General features: G+C 58.1%; 5 protein-coding genes across 5 annotated transcripts; 2 read left to right on the top strand and 3 right to left on the bottom strand.

The window, feature by feature from the left end:
- Positions 1-26: 26 nt before the first annotated feature.
- WHR41_07236 (uncharacterized protein) lies at positions 27-623 on the bottom strand (the record flags this gene model as incomplete). Its single annotated transcript, XM_069375841.1, has 1 exon — positions 27-623. One exon carries the CDS (start codon positions 621-623, stop codon positions 27-29), a length of 597 nt encoding a protein of 198 aa, XP_069227311.1.
- Positions 624-4,205: 3,582 nt separating this feature from the next.
- WHR41_07235 (uncharacterized protein) lies at positions 4,206-6,068 on the top strand. The gene is made up of 3 exons (XM_069375840.1): positions 4,206-5,091; positions 5,232-5,337; positions 5,405-6,068. The coding sequence occupies exons 1-3, from the start codon at positions 4,359-4,361 to the stop codon at positions 5,583-5,585; spliced, it is 1,020 nt and encodes a 339-aa protein (XP_069227310.1). The 5' UTR covers positions 4,206-4,358; the 3' UTR covers positions 5,586-6,068.
- A 295-nt stretch (positions 6,069-6,363) lies between these two features.
- On the top strand, positions 6,364-9,476 carry WHR41_07234 (uncharacterized protein). Its single transcript, XM_069375839.1, has 2 exons — positions 6,364-7,148; positions 7,204-9,476. Exons 1-2 carry the CDS (start codon positions 6,599-6,601, stop codon positions 9,195-9,197), a joined length of 2,544 nt encoding a protein of 847 aa, XP_069227309.1. The 5' UTR covers positions 6,364-6,598; the 3' UTR covers positions 9,198-9,476.
- Positions 9,477-9,511: 35 nt separating this feature from the next.
- WHR41_07233 (uncharacterized protein) lies at positions 9,512-13,277 on the bottom strand (the record flags this gene model as incomplete). Its single annotated transcript, XM_069375838.1, has 10 exons — positions 12,832-13,277; positions 11,132-12,740; positions 10,956-11,068; positions 10,854-10,901; positions 10,766-10,797; positions 10,502-10,590; positions 10,356-10,391; positions 10,220-10,273; positions 9,803-9,810; positions 9,512-9,696 (listed from the first exon to the last, which is right to left on the bottom strand). The coding sequence occupies exons 1-10, from the start codon at positions 12,914-12,916 to the stop codon at positions 9,512-9,514; spliced, it is 2,259 nt and encodes a 752-aa protein (XP_069227316.1). The 5' UTR covers positions 12,917-13,277.
- Positions 13,278-16,205: 2,928 nt separating this feature from the next.
- Positions 16,206-18,264, bottom strand: WHR41_07232 (uncharacterized protein; the record flags this gene model as incomplete). Its single annotated transcript, XM_069375837.1, has 2 exons — positions 17,859-18,264; positions 16,206-17,792 (listed from the first exon to the last, which is right to left on the bottom strand). The coding sequence occupies exons 1-2, from the start codon at positions 17,949-17,951 to the stop codon at positions 16,206-16,208; spliced, it is 1,680 nt and encodes a 559-aa protein (XP_069227315.1). The 5' UTR covers positions 17,952-18,264.
- Between the last annotated feature and the right edge of the window lie 8,142 nt (positions 18,265-26,406).

Here is a 26,406-nt window from a genome sequence, read left to right as displayed (position 1 = left end):
GAAATGTCATCCTCGTAAGCGAGTCCTCAGAAGAACTTCAAAACGCCCTCCTCAGGCATCTCGAAGCCGGTCCGCTCGAATTCGTCAATGATTGCATTAGCCAAGGTCTCGAGCTTTTTGCGATGCAGCCGCAGCACGCTGATGGCAGCACTGCTGATTGTGCTGCTTGCTCTCGAGGAAATGGTGGCGTCCTTGCTGATGGTCAAGTTGGGATCATCTGGCGGATACTGGTCGTCGTCTGTTCCCTCCACAGTGGTCTTGGGCTCGAAGCCTTGTCGACGAGGAGGTACGCCGCCCTCTAGCACCAGAAGCATATGCGACTGCAATCTAGTGGCGATGATGTTGTTCTTCTCCCCTTCGATGGTGAGTGCACGGATGTGGTCGACAAAGTCGGCGGGATCATGATCCTCATCCTCAGCGTCGTGTGCCTCATGGATTTTAGCCAGCTCGTGCTCCTGCCATGATAGAGCAATCATGGCCGCCTGGTTGCGCAGGTCTCGCGTGTTTGCAGGCTGGCTATAGGCGAGGAGGGTGCCATTGGGCGTCATGAGCCACCATCGCTTGCAGAGTTTGTTGTCTGTGTTTTGCGTCAAGAGCTCAGTGAGGCCCTTGACGTTCAGCATGGTTGCAGGTGTCGCTATCAGAGTGTCGGATACGTTGAAGTCAGCCAGCGATGCAGCGAAATACCGCTCGGCGCCCGTTATCTTCTGATATCATCGCCTCTCGCCTCGCTGTCATTTCCCCAGGAGAGCGCAACGTTCCGAGCAGTGGACCGCGGCGCGTGGGGCTGCGCCGTCTTGGCAGCTTCCTTCGTTCCTCCTCTTGCAAGTGGAGATCTTGACCTCATCTGTTTACCACTGAAAGTGATTTTGTTTCGCGATTGATCAATGATGAATTGCGCCGTTCGTCTCACATTCCGCTTGTTCATGTCGACCCTATTCTGGTCGCTCTAAAATGAAACTACGACACTCCGAGTCCGATTGGCCAGATTGACTTGCTTTGTTACCTTCCAGCTCATGCACACACAGTAAGGTCTGGAAAATCATGTGGGCTCAACAGAGGCTTTGAAATCATGAGACTCGAACGATTCATGTTGCAAGAAAGTATTTCTACATAATGGATGCACTCTCATTTTCTTGACGAATTCGTCACGAGTTCCTAGGAGCATGTAGTTGTCAATGTACAGGAGATTATAGGAGATGTATGAGCTAGCTGAATATCTCATCTTCCAATTCACAAGAATGAGATACAATAGCGTGGCACAATGGGATTGCCGAGCTATTGCTACAAGCATGTTTTCCGTTTCAAGTGACTCGACCAGCCGCCGAGGTGTCCTGAGGGTTGATAGAGCTGACTTGACCTGGATGGTAGGTGATAGTACGATCAATATGCAATCACTGACGACTGTGACAAAAAGTCCCGCAATATGGAGAGCCTGAGGTGCATTGAAGTGCTTCACTGTCGATTTTAGTATTGTCGAGTCCCAGCATTGACTGCATCAATAGACTACTGACCGCGCTCCGCCCCAAGACCTCACTTCACTGACAATAGGCGGGAGTCGCCGCACGAGTCACATGCACGTTTAGCTCGCGCGACCAGAAATGAAAAGGCCACCAACGCCCACCTACTTTCGACCGGTCACTCCTCTGACGAACCACGACTACGACACTCAACCGAACTGCTATACGAAACAGCAGCAGCAACGACAACAACAACAACAGCAACAACACCACCACCATCACCATCATCATCACCACCACAACGCGAAGCCATGGCATCTCGCGTGATCAAGTCCCTGCAACGCTTCCTTCGCGGGCCAACATTCGACTTTTTGAAGAGCAAGACCGAGACGAGGCCCAGCACCGTAAGAGGGTCCCCAAGAGATCCACTGCACGCTTTGCTCGTCTAACATGCTTGCAGCCCGTCAAACACAACGGCAGCAATGCCTCCGCCATCAACCCTCTCGCGCAATGCCCGAGGCCTCGGGTAACACCGCCGCGTAAGGGCGTCGTCTACGAGCGCAAGAAAGGGCAAAAAGTTATCAACGCGATAAGCTCGATCGAGAAGAAGACAGCGATGCTCAAGCGCAAGCGCGCTGAGATGGAAGACATCGACGGGATCAGGGAGTCCAATTACAAGAACTGGACTGTCGAGAACGCGGTCTCCGCATTCGGCCTTTCGCTCTCTGTTGGTGTTCTGACCTTGAACGGCTGCGAGGAGGTGACCATGTCGGACGTGCCGTTGCCGCGGGACAAGGACGGCGACGTGGAACTGGCCGATGCGCCCCCCCTCGAGCATAATCCCCAACCCGGCGAGAAACGGCCCCGGGTCATCGAGGAAGCCGAAAAAGAGCCCTCGAAAAGCGCGCGATGCAACTCGTGGATTGGCTGCGAGGATTGGGCCTTGTATCAGCCGCAAAATGTCATACCGATGAAGGACAAGCCTGCGAGGTACTTGGATAAAGCCATCTGCCTCCGCGCGAACGCGCCTCAGAGGGAGGATGATATGAGACCCATGAAGATCTCGCGGCCGAACTGGTATCATTGTCGCGACCCGCCTGCAGTTATCGATGCTTGTGGCTCGGAGCCTTCGACGCCTGAGTTCTCGCCCAAGGAGCCGACAGGTGCTGATCCGGATATTATGGATGGCATCGATGAGTTGACACAGCTTCCGCCGCCGCTCGCAATGGAATCAGCGCACATGCAGCAAAATGCTGCTCCAACGGCGCTTGAGAAAGCCATGCTTGCCGCAAAACTCGCTCACAACACCCAGGCCGAATATGAAATGCAAGAGGAACGCAGGATCGGTACTAGTCAGCCTGATGATGATACGAAGAGCGACGACTCATCGCAGTCAAACGCCAACAAGAAGGTGCAGGCCAAGCTTTCCGACTTCGAACCGCTATTCCAAAGACTCGACATCGGTCCCCCAGACGACTCGCCATCCTCTCCGCACGGGACCGGCACTCAAGGTGCTGGTGATGCGGAGCAGGTTGAAATCGAGAAAGCGCCCTGGGAGGAACAGAAGATGTCGAAGAAGCAGATCAAGCACAAGATGCTTCGAATGATCAACGAGAGCGCCGAGAAGCTGGAAGCAATGAAGAACATCCGAGAAACGGACCTGGAACGCCGCGATGTATACACACGCATCTCCAAACTCATGGTACACTGGGCACACATTGCCGATTTCGCATTCGAGAAGATCCAGTCTGACGACATTGCCGCGGGCTGCTCGAGTGTTCGCTATGGCAAGATCGACATCAGCAAGATTGACTGCGCTTGGACGGAGGAGGCAGCACAAGGAGGCCAGATGTTCAGGCGCATCATATCGGGTCTCGATTCACTTCTCGACAAGTCAGCGTCTAATCCAAGGCTCTCAAGGAAGATTAAAGTTTTCGACAAGTGCGTCTCGGCCGTCACCGACAGAATCGGCAGATTCAACAGCGCGTCTGCGCAAGTCAAAGCCATGGACCCGAAGAGTCTTGAGAACATGATCAGGGCGATGAAGGCTTCTACAACTCATGTGTAGAAGCGCAAGGCGTGAAAAGGATACCTCGCCTTTACAGGGAGGTCCGGCTAAAGCATGCATCGCTTTGAGATTGATAGTGTTTTCTTTTCCTTACTGCTTTTCCTTGCCGCCTTTCCATGCAGCTTTTATTTGTTGGCGTTTGAACGGGAGAAGCGTTTGAGCACGACCGATGCTTCTTTGATACGGTACCTACCAGGTGACCCCGAAATTGCTTTTGTAGATTGTTTTTGTAGATCGCAGTCCCCATTCCAATGCAGACAGAGCATACATTCCACCTTCCATTATTTTCACGGCCTGGTGCATTGAAGCAATAGCAGCATCATGCCACCGCAATCCCGACTGGGGCAGGTAATGGTCGAATGCCGCACATGGTCTTCCTCGATTGATTGAGGGATGCCGAGCAGCCGATGACAGATAAGGATCTCTGCGGACCCGCAATGCCCCTGTCGTGCCTGGCCCTGAAGATGCACCTTGCCTCGAGATCTTCAGATGTATTGGAGTATTTTGCCGACCACCGGAAAAATTCCGATGCTGTTTACCAGCATCGCCGCAGCGGTGAAGTGAAACGTGAAGAGGTGAGGTCATTCGGCTAAGCTGCTCGGACCTCACCTCGGCAGGATTGCCAGCGCGCCGCGTCGCCCTGCATAGACCTAGAACACCACGTGCCGATCTTGACGACTTTCCTACCCTCCAGACACAACTACGCTCCACTTTTGCATGCCGGCCATCGCCGCGGCGTCGCGCTCGCGTCTTAATATATATCTAAGTTATGTAGGTTATCTGGGCAAGGTAGGCGTGCTAAAACTCAATCGCCCGACGCGTCGTGGTCGATGGTTGACCTTCTCTCTCCCCTCCGCGCTCATCTCCAGGTCAACGCCGCACCTTCCCTCGCACCTCGTCACAGACCCCTCGGCCTCGCCGGTGGGATACAGAAGCCGCACGCAAAGCTGGCGTCCCTCACGCAATGTCTCCGCTGTTTTCTTCCGCGCCGACCTCGACCCCGCCATCCTACCACACCTAAGTACTCTCATCACTCATCACTCCACGAAAAACCATCATCACATTCATCCGCGTCGACATCAACCATGGCGCCAACCATCCACCTCGTCCGCCACGCGCAGGGGTTCCACAACCTCTGCGAGGAGAACCACAAGATCCACGACCCTCTCCTCACGCCCGTCGGCAAGCAGCAATGCGCCGACCTCCAGGACGACTTCCCGCACCACGGCGGGGTCGACCTCATCGTAGCATCGCCCATAAGAAGGACGATCTACACCTCACTCCTCGGGTTCGACAAGGACCTCCACAACAAGGGCCTCAAGGTCATCGCCCTCCCCGAGCTGCAGGAGACCTCAGACCTGCCGTGCGACACAGGCTCCGCACCAGAAGAGCTTGCAAAGGAATTCGCAGACAAACCCGTCGACCTCGGCCTCGTAAAGGAAGGCTGGAATGTGAAGGCTGGGAAGTGGGCGGCGACGCGCGAGGCGATCGCGGAGAGAGCCAAGGAGGCTCGCGAGTGGTTGAGGAGCAGGCCGGAGCAGGAAATCGTCGTTGTTACTCACGGTTTGTCCAGGAACTGCCTATCGTGATGCCGTCATTGCCACTGCCACTGCCACTGCCACGGCCACTGCTACTGCTGTTGGAGGATGGATTGGAACTTGATGAGCGTCGGTTGAGGGTGAAATGCTAATGTAACCTCTTAGGCGGCCTTTTGCACTACCTAACGGAGGACTGGGGTGCTAGCGACAAGTTCCCCGGAACCGGCTGGGCCAACACCGAGTTCCGGTCCTACCACTGGGACGAGTCCAGGTGTGCACACATGACCCCGCACTAGGTAGGCAGCCTTCATGGAGCGATTCACTGACTTCCGTCGCAGACCCTACTCCGCGCACCTGCTCGAGACCGACGAATCATTGAAGCGCAGATCTGCAAAACCTCTGGACCACAACGAAACCACGCAGCTGAAGCACACCGAGTCGCCGCACGCAGCCCAGGAGGCCGCGCACCACGCCGAAAGTGAGGCCAAGCGCGCGTCGGACATCACCAAGAAAGTATAGTCACCTGCAAGCGACGAGCGGACTTTCCCTGCGGGCTGACCTGAGGGCGTAGTTTCGGCGAAGTCGGAGGGATGACATCGGCGCCTATCTGTAAAGTGACAGGCTCTTGGCGATTCTGAGGATTGATGAGAGAGAGGCACCGCAAGACAAAGTAAAGCAAAGCAAAGCAACACGGGATACGACACTGGATAATGCACGGGCTCGACGAGGAGGGAGTTCTCACGAAGCACGACAATTACGAACGAGGAACGATGGACAAGAAGAAACGCCCATGAAGAGGTTGGATGTTTGTTTGATTGATTGGGTTCAAGCGAAGCGCCTGCGAAAGCATAGCCGAGCGAAAGGATGGCCGATGGGTACCTAGTTTGCATTACTGTTCTTACTGCCTGAGACAGTTCTTCGACTCGATAGCGTTGTCTGTTATCGTCAATCGATATGAGCACATTACTCGCGAAATTCAATGCCAAGTTCGCCTTCCCCATGTTTGATCGTGCATCAAGGTACATAAGCGGCATTGCGTGCGTGATTAAGAGCGTTAGTATGTGCCTCTGGGGCCTGGGCAGCTGAAGACGCGCAATCACTGTGGTATTTGTGCGATCTAACCTCACCTCACTGTCCAGAAGAGATTTCACGGTCGCATTGCACAACAAGCGAAGAAAGCGCCCCACGTGCTCGAAGTGAAAGCAAAGGCCAAGTGCGTTCCTCCCGGCCCACCCGCGCCATCGAAAGTCTCAAGCCGCGCCAGGGCCACTACAAGCCCAGAGCATCGACTGTCCCGCCGCCCTCACCAACTTCGCCATTGGCATTTCTGTCCTTCAATTGCGTTTTCCATCGTCACAGCAGCCAGTCTGCGACGCACGCAACACTCTCTGCCCGCGGCACTGCGCCTCACCACCTCGCCGTTGTCACTACCACCTCCATCCCCCTCCATCACCACCGTCCTCTCGGGCAACCCGAAGTTTCCTCTCTCCCGCCGCACAGCGAACGACGCGGCCTCCGTCCCCACGGCGCGTATGTCGTCGATGCGAGCAGCCAGCTCGTCCTCGCGAGCCGTCACACGAGGCGCCGCGGCCTTCGGCGCCTCCTCCCCCAGAAGAAATGGATACGGCGCGGTAGCGCTGCGGCCGGCCGTGCTGGGCCTGGCGAAGCTGCTGTTCCTGCCGCTCGCGAGCGCCGCGCCGCTGCTGCAGAACGGCGGCCTGCACGCGTTCAAGCACGGCGGCGACGAGGGCGACGACATGCCCAAGGACGCCAGCGACCCGGACCTGTACGTCTACCTGGGCGTCGCGGTCGCGTTGGTGCTGCTGGGTGGTGCCTTTGCGGGCTTGACGATAGCGTTGATGGGCCAGGACGAGACGTACTTGCAGGTGATTGCGACTAGCGGAGAGGGTGCTGAGAGGAGGCATGCGAAGAGGGTTCTGAGGCTGCTGAATAAGGGCAAGCATTGGGTTTTGGTCACGCTCTTGCTGAGCAATGTCATTACGAACGAGACGCTGCCAATTGTGTTGGACAGGAGCTTGGGTGGTGGATGGCCGGCCGTTGTTAGCAGTACGGTGCTCATTGGTGAGTGATTGTTTCAAGGAAGGTACATTGGATGCTGTGGCTAACAAGATGGCAGTCATCTTTGGCGAGATCGCTCCTCAATCTGTCTGCGTTCGTTACGGTCTATCTATCGGCGCGTTTATGTCCCCGGCTGTGTTGATGCTCATGTGGATCATGGCACCCGTTGCATGGCCTACTGCTAAGCTTCTTGACTGGCTCCTCGGCGAGGATCACGGTACAATGTACAACAAGCCTGGCTTGAAGACGCTTGTCCAGCTGCACAAGACGCTGGGCACTACCCCCGCCGATAGACTTATGGAAGATGAGGTCACGATCATCAGCAGTGTGCTGGACTTGAAGGACAAGCCCGTCGGCGATATCATGACACCCATGCAGGACGTGTTCATCATGAGCGCCGACACCGTGTTGGATGAGAAGATGATGGACACCATCCTTTCCCAAGGCTACTCGAGAATTCCCATCTACGCTCCGGATAACTCCAGGAACTTCATTGGTATGCTGCTGGTGAAGATCCTCATCACTTACGATCCGGAAGACTGCAAGCGTGTGCGTGATTTTGCTCTCGCAACCCTGCCTGAAACCGGACCTTACACGTCTTGCTTGGATATCATCAACTTCTTCCAGGAGGGGAAGTCTCACATGGTTCTTGTTTCCGATTACCCTGGCCAGGACAAGGGCGCTCTCGGTGTTGTTACTCTCGAGGACGTTATTGAGGAGCTGATTGGCGAGGAGATCATTGACGAGTCTGACGTTTTTGTTGATGTGCACAAGGCCATTCGCCGTCTTGCACCCGCGCCCCGTCAGAATTACGGCAAGCTGCTCGGCACTGCTGAAAGCGACGTCGAGGGCGCTGAGGACACGCCGCTTCTTAACAAAGAAGATGGCGATGTCAGCACCAGGAAGCCCAGCTTTGGCAACGCTCACGGTACGACTTTCATGATGCGCAGGAAGAGCAGCAACGCCTCGGACTCTGGTCTGGAGAATTCCCGCGCTGTGCCCGTTCGCAGTAATACTCAGAACATGATGAAGCACCTGTCTCACCTTGGCCCTAGCAACATGGCATCGAAGCCTAGATCTACAAAATACACCTCTGTCAAGATCAAGCCTGGTGTGGGTACTATTCCTGAAGGCCAGCCAACGACTGTCGGTGTGAATGGCAACAAGCAGACGGATGGACCCGCTCCGATCGCCGAGGAGCCCACGATCCTCGGCGGCGGTGAGGGTGCTGGCCTGCTTAAGGATGCAGGCGTCGATGCCTCTGGCGGCGTTGGCGCTCTCCAGTCCTACGGCACAATCGAACCGCAGTCCCGTCCCCAATCTCAATCGCGCTCTCCTGCGAAGGATGGAGAGTCCTCCAGTGAAGCGCCTGAGACCGGATCTCAGAAGCTGTCGCCGCGCGCCGCCAGCAAGCAGGCCGAACGCAACGCCCACATCTCCGACGAGCAACTTGCGAAGGAAGCCGAGAACCACGACGACGAAGCCAACGAAACCGAGCACTCCCGCAGCCCCAGGAACACGACCGGCATCCAGCTCAAGCGCGACCCGAGCCCCGCGAAAGACAGCCGCCCCGGAACCGCCCAAAACAGCACGCCCGCCAGCCCCCAGCACCCGCCGCGCACGAACTCCGGCAACGGCAAGCTGATCATCGGCCCGCACCACGATGCGGACGCCCTGTCCGTGACGACCAACGGCGCCGGCGCCAGCAACGGCGACGACGATGCGCCCTCCCGCGACCGCAGCGCTTCCCGCCGCGTCGCGCGCTCCGGCTCCATCACCGAGACCACCGTCGACATCAACGGCATGAAGAAGATGGTCCTCGACACCAACAGCAGCAGCGACGACGACAAGGGCTCGCCGCACAAGCCTTGGCAGGGTTATGGGTCGCAGCAGCGCAGCGAGGACGACCACAACAGCCACAAGGAGGGCGAGGCCGAGGGCGAGGCGGACGCCAGTAAGACTGGCAGTGCGAGTGGGAGTGGCGCGGCGTCGGCGCCGGGGCAGGGGAAGAAGAAGAATAAGAAGAAGAACAAGAAGAAGGGCAAGAACTGAATGAGTTGAACGGAGGGTGATGCTAACTAAGGAAATTATCCGAAGACTTTCGAGTCTGCCTGTCAGCGGAGTCGTTCCGCTTGAGGTTAAATGGATCGTGTAAGTGAGGCCTTTTCTGAAAGCGGCGCACTTGGGGATTCGGATTCGGATCGGATCGCGAAGGAGAGGATGTTGTGTACATTACTACGTAATCATGTCTTGCGCGGCATTAGCGAGTTTGTGTCAAAAAGGATTGAGAGATAGTTTAGGTTTTGTTCAATGATATGATTTTCCTCACTACTACGCTGACTACGTCTTTCCGACTTTACAAGATTTCAATTCGCCTTTTTCCTCGCCTGTCCACCAGGCAACCTCTTGAACTTCCTGGGATCCTTCCGCGACATGCGCGTCCTGTCCCGCGTGCCTTTGCCGCCTTCCCAGAACCCGTGGCCTTTCTTGCCGACAAGCCCGGCGTGGCAGATGCCGCAGTCTTCGGGGCGGTAGTTTTGTTCGCGCGAGCCTTGGAGGTTCGTTAGTATCTCAAAGGTTTGGAGGGTTGGGTGGAGCTGTTGGATGTGGCGTTGTGACGGCCGTCCGGGCAAAGGGGGAATCGGGGGGGAGCTTACAGAAGCCGCTGTGGAGGGTGGGATAGGTTAGCTTTATGGCTGTTCTGAATGTTTGGTTGAGGCTTGAGGACGGGAAGGGAAAGTCAATGGGTGTGTGTGGGTGTGATCCGTGTGAAGATGTGCAGGAAGGAAGTGGCTGCTTCGGTGGCTGCCGGGGTGCAGCTCATCTGCAGCCAGCCCGCAGCCGCCTCTCAGACGGCCGCTCGAGCTGTCGGGTCGAGTGGCTTGCAACGTCTGAGCGTTGTGGCTGCTGAGGGGCACAAGATACGAGAGGGCTGAGGTGCGTGAGGGTGTGCGGGCGGGTTGTGATGTGTGTTTGGACTTGTGCTTGTGCATTGCAGCGGCCAGGTATTGGGCTGGATGCTTGGTGCAGGGATGGAGGAGGGAGGGATTGAGGGGAGACGACGAGGTACGTACCATATCATGCGATTTGCGTGCTCGTTCGGATGGTCGGTCGAAGCATCGTGGCATCTGATGTGTTGTCAGTAAGAGAAACATCGCAAGTCCCGTGTTCGCCCGAGGGAAGGACGAAAGGAGACACCAGTTGACTCACTTGTCACATGCGAAGACCTTGCTGCAGCAAGAGAATCTACAACAAAACAAACACGCGTCAGCACGCTTCCAAACAATCGGGACGATTAAGACAGGGTAGAGGCCTGTTGCGCAATGTATGCACATTCGGCTGAGGCTGTAACGTACCGGAACCAGCGATAGGACTTGCCATAATGCGTGCAGCGGCCGCGGCGGGGAAGCTCAGTGCCGGCCACGATGCCCAGGTTCTCCTTCGCCTGCGCAGTGCAAGTAGTCAGCATGTTGTCTGATCAAATGGGTCAGATGTAGTGCGAGCCGGCATGTGCAATGGCGCTGAGGGTGTCGTGGATGATCGGATGCACGCAGTGACGCCGATCGAATGGTCGAGGCGCCGCTATGGATCTTTTCATGGGTAGTACATGTTATACGTACTTTCTTGCGACCTGGTGCTCTGCTTGCTCGTACTGTAGCATGTCAGCCTTACATGTGCTCGAGACAGGGTTCAATCCATCGGACATACTCGCAGCTGCGCTGACTTGGAGGAACTTGACTTCAGGAATCCGGAAGGCTGCAGACTGATTAGCTTGCATAGATCTTCAGCGAAGGATGGAGAAGGACGAACTCATTTTCTTGTGACATTCGCGGCAGATCGCCATTGTAGATTCGCCGCGTACAGATACAACGCCAGGGGCCGGGTAGGTCGTCGAACACTCCGAGCAAGTAGGCGCGAAGTTACTGTGTATCACTCTCGATCAGCGCTGATTGGCAGTGTGAGCTTTTTTTCGCTTGCGATCTCACCTTGGGAGCATATCAACCACGGTACAACCGTCTAAGTCCAGATATCCTGCTCTGACTGAAGCAGAGTGCATGAGGTCTGCACGGAACCCTATCGCCAGACCATTCGCACACTTCTTGCAGCTTTCATCGCGCATGTTAGAAGCTTCCCCAGTGACGTTGTTACGTAGACGCTCAACGTCCATTGTGTCTTTGCACCGCTCGCACTTGATGGTCAAGTTGAGGGTGGTCAGCTCCATGAGCTCGATGGAGTGGAGTTCGAGTTGAGGGAATGAGAGGAGAACGCCTTTCTCGACTGGAGCTCCGGTGGGTTGGCTGACTTCATCAGGTGGCGCGGAATCTTCGGTCTCGTCGCCGGAGTCGTACGAGTAATCGTCTTCGTCTGATGAATCGCTGTCGCTGCCAGGTCCGCTGACGTCCCACTCAGGAGGCCTTGGTATGATCTTGATATGACTTCGATCATCCAGTGTGTCAGACGGCTGCGGTGCTGCTGGTGCCTGAGTTTGTGGGGTAGCATGGTCGATTGCAGAAATCGCTTGAGGTGGGGAGATCTTATGAGCGACAGATGGTTCGGGCTTCTCATTCACAACAGGAGCTATCGCCATATCTTTGATGTGTAGAGCCAGATAGTTGACTTGTTGCATGAGCGTGGCGTCAGTGCCAGCGGCAGACCGTGCTTTGAATGCCTCTTCAACATTCCTAGCGGAAGGACTATCGCTGTCAAGCATGATGGTCGAGGGTTCCAGCGGGTAGATTTCAGGGAGTAGCAGAGTGAATGACCGGAGGGGTTGTAATTCTGGTGGCCATGTGGATCGTTTCGGCGAGTCGAGTGGAATTGTGTAGGAAAAGCCATCGGGGGATTTGGCGAAGGAGCTCAGCCGGCCTAGTCTTGCCTCCAGCTGTCTGGTGTTTGTTTGACGCTTTGACTTGGCTTCATCCTTTTGCTGAGACGTGAATACTGGTAGAACAGGCTTTGATATGGCTCTGGGTGGCGAGGGCGGAGGTGTTTGGACTACAGGAGCTGCCTGAGTTTCGGTAGCTGATGAAGGAGCGTTCCGGTGAACTACCAATTTGATAGTCTCCGCCATCTCACCCGCAAGAATTGACTCCAATCGCTTGTCGAGCCTGTTCAACAGACCAAGTAGTGTGGCATCCGGAGCATCATCACGAACAAGGTCAAAACCTCTTTCGATGTTGATCTGGAACCCACGAGGAATGTCCTTGTTCAAGACTCGGAGAAAGGCTTTGGATCCCTTGGGAAAGCTCTTCGGCACAACCAGCTCGCACTCCAGCGCTTCGATATCGTACGGAAAGTCGGGGTCCGATGGTGACATCTTGAATGCGTAAGTGTTCCCATCGTCGTTCTCGGATACCACTGGCTTGAATCGCCTCTGGATTTGCCCAACTTGGAAAGCTCGCGGATCCTCAACTTGCGGTCGTGGTCGAACCACCTTCGAACTGTCAACTGGCGGTGGATGATACTGCCTTCTTTGCTGATTTGTCGGCGTGTTTGCGGTCTCCTTATTGGCTTGTCGAGCTGGCTTTGGTTGGACAACTGGCTTGTCCGCTCCGGATGGATGGGCGTAGGGGCAAGCATCTCCTGCCCGGCAGCCTATTAAAAATAGTTTAGCATTGGGGCCTACTTTGTAGTAGATATTCTACACCTTCGGACTATCCTGAATTCGATGTGAACGTGGACGCACCCTTGCTCGTGAAAAACCGACACACTTGTTTCTTTTGCGGTTTCGATTGGCCGCCGGGCGTGGTCGGCGTCAAGCTCTCTGCCATGCTCAGAAAGGTCTTCCGAGATCTTTTGTCTGGGTTCAGATTTCGCTCGCTCGAGAAAATCTTGGAATGCGATGCGGTCGTGAACCAAACGCCGCCTGCGATGCGGAATGCGCTCTGCCGCGATTTTGACCGGGAATCGAGCAAACACGCTGTACGAACGACACAAAAGCAACGCAATTTATTAATACAATACACTTGCTACACTCACGCCTGGCAATCAATCAATCCACCACGCACAAACCTCACATAACAGACAGACATGAAGTCACGAACTTCGACTCATCCCTCCACCTGCCGTCGTCATAATCAAGACGCCACAGCTGTGGCTGTACATCACCAGCTTGTGCCTGAGGCACGCATAACAATCATCGACGTTTTACCAAATACCACATCTCAAAACCCACTCCCCCTGCAGCCTCGAAACCCATAAGAGACACAAATCCAGACCTCAAGCATGCGTCATACTTCACATGACAGAACCAATACCTCCTCCCATCCCAAACCAGCAAACCGCCCTCGCAGGAAGGAAAAGGCCCGTTAAGCCCAAATCCTCATGACGTGCGTCGCCCGCCCCTCGGCCAGCTCCCGAGCGAAGCGGCGAGCGAGCAATCAACTAGCGCGCTCCCAACGTCGAAGCCGTGCCCGCTCTTTTCCCTCGAACAAGGAGCCGGGAAAAAAATTATTGAAAGACTACGTAGGCGCGAAAAGGCACGTTCCGCGCTCGCCGGCGGAGCAAAGCCTTTTGCGCACGTGGCCAGGCGTGCCGGGTAGGTACTTACGTCGGTTGTACTGGTGGTGATGGTGGCAGAAGCGCAGATAGTCTTTTTCCAGACCACGAGGAGAAGCGCCACGGAAGTGGAGGGAGGGAGGCGAGGGGGCGGCGATACATTCCCATCTGGGAAGCGTAGGCGCCCTCTCACCCCGGGCGCGGAGAAATACGTAGGGCACAGGGCGAGGAGACAGCGCCGGTTAGGCTTTGGGTACTTGGATTTGGCTTTTTGGGATGAGAGAGCGTGCTTTGGTGACGCGCCTGACGGAGGATGCCAGGCCAGGAACATGCCGAGGGCGTGGTTCGCGCGAGATGCGATGCGATCGATTGATCTGTGCTCGCTCGCGCTTTCGCTCCTCGCGTGGACGTGTGATTGTGAGCGTGGATCGTTGGGGATGACAAGGAGGGATGAAAAGATGGAGCACGAGAGAGTGTTTTCTGATCTACCCCTCTTCGCGTGCTCGAGGCGGTCAGCGTAGCAGGAAAGGTAAAATGCGACGACAGCGCGTTCGCGGAGAGCACGTGGTGCTGTGCGCTCGAAATGACCAGCACGCCGGCAGCAGTAAGGTAGTCATTCGAGCGCGACGACGAAAAGCAGAATATTGAAACGGTCGTCACGCCCGCCCGTCACCGCTCAGAGGTCACGTCTGCACAGCAAAAAAAAGGAAGTACCTTCCCGCGCGTACCTCGTACATGACATGAATACATCACCAGCCGTCCACGAGGCCCAAATTTGGCTTGCAGTCCGCATATGCAATGCAATGCGGCCTGCCAGCTGCCACCGAATGCACATGTCATGACTGCCAGGCTTCTCCTGCCGGCCGGGCGGGCAGCCGCAAGGAGTACAGGATGTACAGTAAAGTACACTGTACGTCGAGCGCGCGCTGGTCGGAAGCGCCGTGGACATGGGTCGGAAACGCGATGATACGTACATGCAGATTGGGGTACGTACTTGCACATGCATACATGCGCGATGCAAGGCCAGGCCAGCGCAGCGGGTGTGCGGGCGGGTGGTTTCTTGCGCTGTTGAAATTGAGGCGGATGACTCGTCGTCGTCCTCCCTTGTGCGCAGAGGTGAGAGTGGCGGTCTGGAACGTAGGTATCCCTGCCCTGTCTCTACTGCTGCTGCCTGACTGCGTGCGTGCATGCCTTGCTTGGTTTGTGTTGAGATTTGATGTTCATGTGAAGATTGTGAGGATGGGACGTGGAGGCTTGTGACAGGCGGGAAGGCGGTTGCATGTGAGCTGGTTCACTGTCTATTGTGTTATTGGTTTCAATGACTTGGTAATGTGATATGATATTGGAGGGAGCAGTGAGGTGCCGTTGAGCGCCTCTTACGCATGGGTGTTGCATGTGATTGTGGCCGTCTTGCTGAAGTTGACGCCTGATGTCAGTCCATTGCGCGACGACCATGAGACGAGCGCAATTGTTCAAGCCAACAGACGTCAATTCATTGTAGAAGCAGCGCACATCAGTCATATTGGAGCCTTAGGCGACGAAAATTGACTTTACGCCGTGCACTCCTTCAGAAGACCGCAAGAGCCTGTCCGACATGTGATACTTCCACCGCTACTCCAAGGCATCACCAATACCGCCGAAAACCACGCGCCATAGCAACCACCAATATATACAATCCACATTCACAAATCACAAACTCCCAACCCATCACTCAACCCCAATCGTCCCCTTCATCCAAACCCACTCTCCACTCCCAGCCTCCACCCCTCGAGCCCAGAACATCAGAGCCCAACAACGTCTCCATCCCAATTAAACACCTCGCAATAGCGCAATGTCACACACAATCCGCTCTCTAGTCGTTGGGCACCCATCCCCATCCCCATTCCATTGCCTAGCTAGTCCGTGATCTCGGTGTCATCTCGGACAGGCCCGTTCGTAGTCTCGTCTCAAACCGCTGCGATGGAGCAGCTGGCTCGAGCGCAGGTAGGTAGCGCGCTGCTGACAAGTTCGGTTCGGGCCAAAATAGAAGGAAAAGGGCCGTGAGTAAGCGGGAGAAGTCGGGAAACGTCAGTGGTAGGGGTAGGAATTGGTAAGGTAAGTAGGTAGTATTCATGTGCCATTGGATTCCGATTTCGATTTCGCTTTCGCGGAAAGAGTCTGCCGATGCTGGTATCATAGAAAAAAAAAGCGGGAGAAAAGAAGAAAATTTTCTTGTTCCCAATAAGGTAGGGAAAACAACTCTCTGCCTGCGACCTTCCCCCCAGTCTGCTGATTGATGAATGGACCGAAAAATGAAAAGGTAATGCGCCTGTTGGTTCTGCTCCCTGATGTTCCCGATTTCCCAATTTCCCGAGGATGCTATCGCTATCCGTAGTAGAGCATTTCCCAGCTCGGCTGTGATGAAAAAAACAAGAAACAATGCATGGTTGGTGATTGGTGACGCCCGCCGCTATGTCGAAGAAAGCAAATTAGAAAAAAAAGCAAAAGTCGCTTGAACGCAGCAGATCAATGTGAAAAAACAAAATGTGGTGGACGGGTCTCTGAGCGTGCCTGTCCTTACAACTACCAGCCTTTGGCGTTGTACTCCTGCAGGCCGGCGTTGTGGTACTCGCTGTTGAACTTCTTGGCGCCATCAGGGTGGGAGAAGATGGGCGCGGGCTCGGGCTGCTGCTTGAGGTTCTTAACGTCTGTGGAGGTATGGCGCCTCTTGAGCGCGGTCAGGTTGCCGGTGCTCCTATGCTGGCGCTCCCAGAGGAGGTTCTTCCTCAGCGACTCCGTCAGCTCTGTGGAGAGCATGTTGCGGCGGGTTGTGCGGGGTGAGAGGGCCAGTTGCTGGGGGATCGTGTTCGAGGTGGTCATGATGATGGGTTTTGAGCGGGTCGGTTCCTGGATGGGCGCGTGCAGCTGTACGCTTGGTACGGGAGAGCCAGCCACTGAAGGTCCGTTAGGAGTAGTTGTGCGTGATCGTCGGAGTGCAGGCGTGGAGCGGGAGGCTTCGTTTGCCATTGCTCTCGCGCGGTCAGGCTCGTGCATCAGTGTTGTGAGCATAGATCTTCTTGACGTCAGGTTGGCTTGCGAGTCGACGCGCTGGAAGAGGGGTTCCCGGTCGTTCACTGATGAAGGTCCGCTGTTGTCCTCAGAGTCTTCCCAGTCGGAGGAGTCGTCATCGTCTTCGATCGCGCTCTCGGAGATCTCTTCGTCTTCGTCGTCAGATTCAAATACCGGGCTGTGACGGGAAGCTGCTCTGCCGATGGCGACCTCGTCCTTGAATGATGTTTGCTTCTTGCAGTCGCCGTTCTTCAGGCTCTCAGACAAGGAGCTCTTGTACATGTGGCTGTCCAGCGAGCTCTCGTCCTCACCTGAAGACGTGCCGATGGTGAACATGGCGCCCTTCTTCTTAGGCTGTGACGGCTGATACTTGGGCGATGTCTTTAGGATAGGAGTGGGCTGGGATGCGAGGTTTGTTTGCGAGCGGTAAGAGGAGGGCGCGCCACCGGGCTTGAAGCCGCGGATGATGCTATGTGTGCTCATTTCGGTGGACGAACTCTCTTGCGAGTCGGCCCTATCATGTGAGATGTCAGAGTCGTGTGTGTTGACCGTCGAAGTAGATGAGATTGGCAGAGTTGATCGCGACGCGGAGGGCGCGGGCGCGATTTCGGTGGATGCGGAAGGGTTCGGCTCATCGAAGGTGAGTTTGGAGAAGTCCTGGGAGACGGATGTGGAGGGCACGACGACGGGCTCGGGCTTAAAGGATGACGCGGGCATGGCGAACTCAACACGCGAAAGCTTTTGGCTCTCCTTGATGGAGATGACAATCTTCTCGAGGTCGACAGGTGTGATGTGTTTCTCGCACGCGCGACTCCTGCTTTCGGATGAAAGGTGGCGGGTGAGTTCTGGGCGGGCCTGAGACGACTCGTCGAGCTCGTCCGACACGGCCGATTCTAGGCTGGAGGACAAATCGGGCACTGGAATGTCGGCGGTTGCCGCATGCGGCTTCGCGGCGAAGGCGGAGGGCGGGGATAGGCGCGGGCGGGCGTCTTCGTCGGGCTGTGCGCAGCAGAAGGTCTCGCGGTTCCAAAGACGCCAACTAAGGTTCTCGAGGCGCTTGCCGTCTTCCATCGCGTGGGAGGTTTTGGAGAAGAGCGACCACTGTGGGGGGAGAAGAGTGTCAGGCGCGGGCGTGCGCGAAGTTTCCGGCGGCGCGGATAGACTTACCATGCCGAAGAGGTTCTCCACGCTGCGGGTGTCGATGGTATGTAACGCGGGCACCTCGACTCGCAGCAGCGAGTGTTCGGGGCGGAAAGGCATGTCGGAGGGATTGGCCGGTCGATTGACGCGGCGGAGGTTGTGTCGAAAGTGAGGGTGCCGTGTGTGGCGGGCGGGGCGGGTGTTGTTGTCGCTCGCGGACGGGAATACGAGTGCAGGTACGGGTACGGCGGATGGACGGGCTACGTCAGCGGGCGGAGGATTGGACGGCGGCGAGGAGCAGGCGGCGGACGGGCGGCGGACAACAGGCCATATGCTGGGCGATGCGCGCGAGTGGGAGTCGTGTGTCGCGGTGGGAGGAGGGTATGGGCGGGCGGCGGGTGTATTTGGTTGCGCTGGGTGCAGGCGGTCGGCAGGCCGGGGCTGGTGGGCGTTGGCGTGGGTGTGGAGCGCGCGGTGTGGGAGGTTTGGCGGGCGGGCTGCTTTTGACGCTGGCCGCGGCTGGCTTGTGACTCTGCATGCGGCAGCGCGCTTGCCTCGCCGGCGGCGCCATCGTGGGAGCTAAGGGCTGACCAGGCGCGCTAGTTCCGAGCCACTACCCGGCATTATCTGCTGCACGTCGGGCCACGCTGCCTCTGCCCTCGGCTGTGGGTGACGAGAGCAGATCGCTTGCCCGCCCGCCGATCCTGCGCCAGCGGCCGCCCGTGGACAGCCCACGCCGCCCGGCGCCCAAACACTGGCACGCTGCCACACTGCCAGCAGCCGCCCGACTGACTCTCGCAGCGCCCTCCGCGCTCCCCTGATTGCCGTGCCCGTTGCTTGGGATGGCTGCATGGCTGCGTGGGTGCGTCGCTGCGTGGATGCGTGTGCTGCCTCCCGCGCCAGCCCAGCGCCGCGCCGCCGTTTCCACCGCAGGGCCACTGACTCCCGCGCCCCAGGCACCGCCGGAGACGAGACCAGACGAGACTCCCACTCTCCCACGCCCACGGCCCTCGTCTGGTGCTGGCGCTGGTGCTGGCGCTGGTGCGGCGGCCGCTGGGCCTCGCGACGGAGTAGTCCTCAGCCCGATTGACCCTGCCGCGCTGGCCCGCCGGTCCAGATTAACCCATGCCCTGCCCGTTCGCGTTCCCATGGCCATAGCCGCCCGTGGCCCGCCAGCAGTGTTTGCCTGCCTGACTACTGGCGACTGACCACCTACTGCTGGCATGTCCCTCGGCCTCTGCTTGTACCACTCCCTCTACGTAGCCGAGCCGGCCCTGACCACCGTGCTGTGCCACTGCTACACTGCTCCCCTCGTCCTCCTCCATCGTGCGCTGTGCTGCCCTCGCTGCTGACCACGACTCGGCCTCACCCGGCGCGATCGTGGAGGCCCACGCCGTCACCGGGTCCGCTTGTCAGGTTGCCGCGACCAACCTAACCGCTGCTACTGCGGCGCTGCTCGCGCTCCCTGAGCCCTGCCGAGCCAGCCTGAGCCTGCTCCTGGTTGCGCCGCCGCGACTCGCCGACTCGCCACTGCGCCCGCACGCGTACGCTCGCGGTGGACCGTGGCCTGGGGAGACTTCTTCCAGAACAATTTGGTGATTCGTGGACGTGCAGCCTCACCGCTGTTTGGGGCCTGTCTAGCTGCCGCACCGGCTTGTAGGATCGCTGAGCCGGCCAGCCGGTGACATGGTATGCTTTTGGGAATCCCGCACAGTGCACACCGTCTCGCGCGCCCTCCCCGTCTCGCCGTCGCCGCTTTGTACAGTACAGCCCAGCCCACAGGGCCACAGCACTCCTGGTCGCCGCAGGCTGTCACCGCGCCCGCGCCCCGGCCGCACCGCTCCCTGCCGGCAGGACGTGCAGCGCTGTATGTAGGGCGACACAGCATGCGCATGCCGTCGTACATGACAGAGGGCCGCTGACCTGCTATAACTGAAGCAACCCTCTCGCGGCCGGTCAGCCTCTCCCACTGCATTACAGCGCACCGCACCGCAGCGCAGCGCGTCGTCGTAGCCCAGTACATGCCGGCAGCGCGAGGTGCAGGAAGCAGGAGGTCTCGACGGCTTCGCCTCGTCAGCCGGACGCCCGTCCTGCGCGTTTCGCTGGCGGTCTTGCCTCACCCCTCACTACTTTAGCACTAGGTACACTGCCCTGCGAAAACACACAAGTCAGCTGCCCACCGACATCCAGCCCCATCTGAGTGCCCGCGGCCGCGTTGCTAAGTCGCACGCCACTGGCGCCCGCCATTTCGTCCTTTCAGCCGGGGGTGGCCTGCATCGTCTGCAGAGCACGACGAGCGTGCGCCCGCCCTGGTCCTTCTCTAACCAAGACCCGTTCTCTACCAAACATCCTCGTGCCGCGGGGGCAATTCTCGCGCCCGGGGCGCGGCGAAACCGCGGCCGCACTGAGGCACGTGGCGGGCTGACCTCTCGGCGCCGCAAACTGCGCTGGAGAGTCGGAGAAAGTCTCGCTCGCTCTCAGCGCCTTCGCCACGGAACGAGGGCAGCGAGAAACCTTCGTGCGACGGCGAACGGCAATCCGGGGTGCGCGGGCTGACGGGTTATTCTCGTCGCCGCCGTCATGTGCTTCGCGGGCGTGGCGAGAGCAGGAGTCGTTTGTGCTTGGAGACACCAACACCGCGCATCAGCCGGGCGAGATTCACCCTTGCGCAGCCCGCGAGAAGAAGGAAACAACCCGAGCCAGGCAGCCCTGAACTTCTCAGGTCGACGCCCGCCCGCGCTCACCTGCCACGCTGCATGGCAGACAGAGTTGCGAACGAGCGCAGAAAGGCCGTGAGGAACAGCCGACCTCGTTCCTGGGGCGGAGTAAACTCTCCACGCGCGAGGTCCTCGTTCCTGTCACGCGAACGGCACGCCTGCTTCCAACGCCACACTTTCTTTCTCACTACTCTCTCCGCGAACGACGAAAGTCAGTTCGCGCACTGGCTGCCTGACATGCTCGCTCGAACAAACAATGCCATGCCGAGCGTGCCTCGGCATCGAGGTGGTTGACTGTTTGCCTGCCAGCGCACGAACACATCTCATCCCATGCCCATGCCCGCACTCAGCTCACGCGCGTACGCGCCTATCATTGATCAATCAATCGCTTGCTTTCACCGCCCTCGTTGCTTTTTAACCACCCATCCTAGCCCACCTTCCTCCCGCCGTCCGCGTGAGACACAATCCAACAATCCCGCCATCGCCTCCACACGCTGAAACGCAGATCCTCCGCTCGTTCGTTCATCCGTCCGCCCAAGGCCCGCCCGCGAACGGCCAACGCACGAGACATGCCATACAAACCAACGCAAAATCTCCCGATTCCCCGTCCCGGATGGAAATTTGGCTATATACGGACCGAGCGAGCTGGGCTGCGTTCGTTCGTGCGCCGTCATGTGAGTAGCAGTAGTGAAACCAACCAACCAACCATCCGGCCGTCCGCCTTCCGCTCCTGAACCACACGCGATCGACCGGCCGGCTGCCCAGCAATAATCAAACAGCCGAAAGGAAAAGCAAGCAATCACGACCATTCGCTGCAATCCCATTCGCACACCAGCAATGGACCGAACTGATCGTCCGCGAAAACACTATGTACTGTCCAGTAAATTCCCCGACTTCCCGCTCTCGCCTCCCCCATCCCATCCCCATCCCATCCCATCTACAGACCATCCACGAATACCCGCCCGCCGCCGCCGGACGGATAGACGCTGCTGCGCGTCGCTGCGCTGGCGTCTGCCGCCCGCCCGCGAAGGATTCAATCCGCTTCTGCACGCCCTCCTCCCCCGCGGGCAGGTGATCCTGACGAATTCTCTCTCTCGTTCCTGGCTTGCTACGGCCGCGGGCAGCCAGCGCATAGGCCGAGATCATCTGCCCTGGAAGTGCTTGCGACGCTTCGCGGCTGCGCGGTGCTGTGCTGTGCTGCGCTGTGCGCCGCTCACCGCATTTGCGACTCGTGAGGCGCTGCATATTGTACGCGCGCACGCGCACCTCAGGCAGACAGCGGAGGCGAAGGACCCTGATCTCCGACGATGGAGTCGTTTTTGTGGGCTCGCTTGCTACATACTGTGCTGTGCTGCGCTGCTGGTTGGATTCGTTTTTTCTTTCTGCTTTGCGAGTTCTCGTGACGCGCGGGCTTGCGGGGCCCTTTGGGGGCGTGGAGAAGGGCGCGACGATCGAGCGAGTGGGAGGTTTAGGATTGCGGAGTGCGGGTGGGATTTTGTGGAGATGGCCGGGGAGCAGGACCCTTTCTTTCGCGTTTGCGGTGAGGAAGCGGATGTTCGAGGAAGGCTGCGCAGCTGCTCTACCGAAGACACGAGAGTGAACCTCAACTGCGCTCTCGGCACAAGGCGGGTTACCTGGCCGTTAGGTTCCTGACTTGCGCGGCAGTCGGGAGTTGATAACGGGCAGGCAGTAGTTAGTCAGGGTACGGTATGACGACGACGGCGGCGACTGAGCATTTTCTCTGCGCATCGCGTGACCATCCTGGCTCGCCCTGTCGCTCAGAAATGCCCTCTCCTGCGCGACCCAGCGATCCTCAGCCCGGCGACGGTGATCACGAGCGCTCGAGCCAGATCTGGAGGCAAAAGGCAAAAAGAAACGAAGAAGAACAACATCAACTCTAAGCCCCTCAGATCTCATGATGCGTGACGTCTGCCAACGAGATGGCAGAGACACAGGCAGGCCAGCAGCGAGCCAGCCCCCCCTGCTCTCTTAGACATACCGAATGCCGTAATTGCTACCTTTGACTCCCCCCGCCCGATTTCCGGGGCCGGGCCAGAAAGTGTATTTCGTCTGACCCGATTCCTTCCCTGCGATTCTGATCCGCGAGCCATGGGACGAGCTGCCCGCGGCTGCGAAGTCCGAGATGTCGGCGAGGGAAAACCTTAGGGAGGTCCTCAATCCTTCCCGGCGCAGATGCTCTTTACCCTGCAGCAAGCAGAGCACCTGACCGCGCAGCGCGTCCTTCCGACCGTCTTCGCGTATCGCAATGCGGCACGGCCGCCCGCAGCGCAGCGAAGGGACAAAGAACACCCGACCCGCCAGCGAGCGGATGCGGATGGCGGAAAAAGGGACGGAACGGGCGAAAGGATTGGAACGGTTACGTGTACACCCTCATCTTTCGCCAAAACAAGACCCAGACCACCCGGCTCCCTCCCTCCACCTCCATCTCCCCCTCCCTCCACCGGCCGGATCCCAGCCCTGCGTGGACCTGCGTCATGCAAGCGAAGCCCTGAGTCGATGCTCCGCTAGCGCGCCCTCTCCGCTTTCTCCCCGGACGGGAGCTGCGGCGGGAGGGTGTGCGGGTGACCGTGGTGCTGGGATCTGGTGTGTTGGTGCGGTGTGGGTGTGAGGCTGCGATGGATCCATCGTGTATCCCCCTTGGGCGCAGCCGGCGATGGGAAGCGCTGGCGGTTTGGTCATCTGCTCTGTCTTGCGACGTCGCGGGGGCGCGAGCGTTGGTCCCACGGGGTCATGCCACGCCGTGCTGCGCTGTGTGTGCGCTGGACGGGTTTCCCTTTTGCTTCTTCCTCGTATCTCCTCTGGTGCTGGCTAACCGCCCGCCCATCCGCGCGCGGCTATTCACCAGCAAGCAAGGTCCAGGCCCCACGCCGGCCGTTTGCAGTCCGCGCGCGTGACGAAGCCAGCTGGTCCCGGGGACGTGGGCACCGTGCATGTCCAGGATCGTTTGAATTTATCCGCCGCCCTTCTGCCCTGCCTTCGCGAAGGAGCTCGATCCACGCGTCTTGCCCTCGCGAGTGGACACCCGGTTGTTTCGCTTCGCTGTTTGACAGATGTGGGATCTGCTGCCCCAGAGGCAAGCGAGAAGAAGCGGTATGAGGGCGAAAACGATCATGCGAGCGCAGCAAGTGCACGCCGCGTCCTGCGCGCGTCCGCGTGGGCGTTTGCAGCCGCGGGCGGGTAGACTGTCGTCGCACGGCTGGGGAATCCAATAGACCGCTGTGCTGTCACGTCGTCTGCTTTCTCTTCCCTGCCTATCAGCTATAGTCGGACAACAGGAAAAGAGACATCCCACGCGCAAAGCCACTTCTAGAATGGTCTCTCCGCCGCAGCTGTGCCCTCCTCCCTCGCTTACTCCATGCGGCTCCGTCCACTCGCATCCGCGCCCGCAGGAACGTTGTCTGTCGAGCCTGTCGATCAAACGTACGAGAGCGCGCCGTGCCTTCGCGGAGCGCGGGAGGGAGGGAGGGAGGGATGGCGGGTGGCCTCACGATCGGAAGGTCGCTGTATGCATGTGTACCTACCTACATGTTTACAGTAGCACTGTATCTCGCATGCACACCGCGGCGCGCCCTCCGGCCGCCGGGGACACGTCGAAGGCGTGATTGTGCAGACCGCCATGTAAATGGCCGCCGCCCGCGTCTTCGTCCGGGTCGGCGTCTGCGTCTGCGTCTTAATTGAACTGCCAGGGCCCTATATCCCGGGCCAGCGGTTTGCGCTGATTGCCCCGAGCTTGCTGTGAGGCAATCTCGCGGAGCCAGCTGCCGGCGCCGGGCGGGAGGCGGGCGCTGCTGCCCCGGGGGCCGGTTTGGAGGATAGGTTGCTTTTGCGGTGGGATGGGCTGAATGCTGTTGTTGATGCATGCATGCACATATGTGAGGAGAGGAGATAGCTCGGCCGGCGTCGTGGACGTGGGATTGTTGGGGCGCTTGGGACGAGTTCGAAATCCCACGCACCTGGTTTGGATGCCGACAGCGTGAGTGTTCTGGATCTGGAACATTGTGCAGTGCATGCATCTAGATGGTGGCGAGAAACCCCCACTCCACATACGATGTGTAGGCATCCCACGTCTCGCTGCACCACGACGAAGATAGATTCCTTGTTGTGTAAACGCATCGCAAAGTAGGTAGGAACGACTCACGTCAGACCCCATCCACCACGCGCGAACGCCGCCGTTCCTGTCGCAAACGGCCGCCAGCGCCACCGATCTCACCCTCTCACCACCTCCCGCCGTCCGCATATCGATAGAACCCCCGTCGCTACCAAACACGAGCCACCCAAACACATGCCACAACAACAATCTCACCCTCCAACCCTCGGTGCAAACTCGACCTATACCGCGCCCAACCCCAACCCATAACAGCAATGCAAGTAAACTCCCCTCCCCTCCCCTCCCCTCCGGCCCGCTCTCCGCGCCCGCTCCGAAACGGCGATCTCATGCCGGCACTCCAGCTCCCCTCCTGCGCCGCCGAACTATGGCATCGCCGGCCGCACCTCCCGCTGAGCAAGCAGGCGAACCTCGGGTCGACCGGTTTCAAAGTCCAACGGGACAGAGAGTAGCTGTGGCGAGAGATAATCCCCGTGTTCGTGCAGTAAGGTAGGAGGAGCAGGAGCGTTTTCCTGTTTTCTGGGTCCGCCCGCTTTCCCCGGATGACGGGTTGGAGCTTGATGATTCTCGGGCTGGCGGGTGTTTGGGATGTGTTCGCGGGCCGGCGGTTCGCTGGACGGTTTCAACGGTGGTGCGCGCGCTGGTGTTGCTCTTCTTCCCAAGATCTGCTGTATGAATCGGAGACAGAGGGCGGTTTCGACGGCCGCGCGTCGAGGGATCTACGGGCGTGCCGTGTTGACGGGGAAGGGTTGGGATGCGATTGTTCTCAAAGGCCGATGGTAAAACGGCTTTTCTGCTCGTCACGCGGTGTTGTGTGTGAGACATGTAGTCCGGGGAGCTGGGGAATGGTTTGCGGGTGGTTGGAATGGTATGACGGGGAGCCGGGCGGACTGTGTTGCTGGTAGGATGTGGTTGTAAGCGTCAGACATTGGTAATTCTCTCCGCGTAGGTTGCTGATGTGATCTTTGGGCGAGAGGTGCTGCTGGTGATTATGGGGAAGAAGTGGTTCGTAGTAAGCATCTCCCGCGCTTCGATCGAAGGTGATGATGCTATGAGATGCCGGAGTGAGCTCTGACATGTCAGCGCGCAATGCCTGCTGCCCCGTCGTGTAGTTTCCCAGTTGTTTGCGGCCTTTCAAGCATCGTGTATAATCAACGCTTGAGCGCTGTCGAACATTGAAGCCGTTCGATCCACTGGACGGGCATTGGTGAACTGCCGCACATTTCTTGCTCGGCGCCAGGCCATTGGTGAACGATTGCAATATATCAAATGATCAGATCGTTCAAGGACATATCAGAATGGTTCCCGAAATCCGTCAGATCGGAAGTAGGTATAGAGAAATAGCAACACCGTTCAGCGACCTCAAAAGGTCGATACGAGGCTCTTAACGTTGAAGGCACAATGTCGTAGAACCCTCCCGCACCGTAGAGCGGTCTAATATTCAACGCCCGTAGCAAAACCCGTACTTTCCATCGACGACAGTTCTTTTATTTTGGTAGTCCTGATCCCATGAGCGGATCTCCTACACGGCCAGAAGTCACCTCATCAATGATTGAGCCCAGCATGTCTCCTCACAGCAATGGTGAGCCAGTAGAGTTAGTCCATGATCCATTTTCAGAGGAATTAGCAAATCATGAACTCGCAACAGTTTAGCTAGAGACTCGAGACTCGAGACTCAAGAAATTGTCCGTCTCGAATGATACTGCAACGTTGCGCTTTGCTCAGACTCGTC

This window comes from Cladosporium halotolerans, assembly GCF_011745625.1.
Source record: "Cladosporium halotolerans strain TM138-S3 chromosome Unknown Sca28, whole genome shotgun sequence".
Taxonomy (NCBI): Eukaryota; Fungi; Ascomycota; class Dothideomycetes; order Cladosporiales; family Cladosporiaceae; genus Cladosporium; species Cladosporium halotolerans.
The sequence above is the reverse complement of the archived record's forward strand: the minus strand, read 5'-3'. Positions and strand labels throughout refer to the sequence as shown.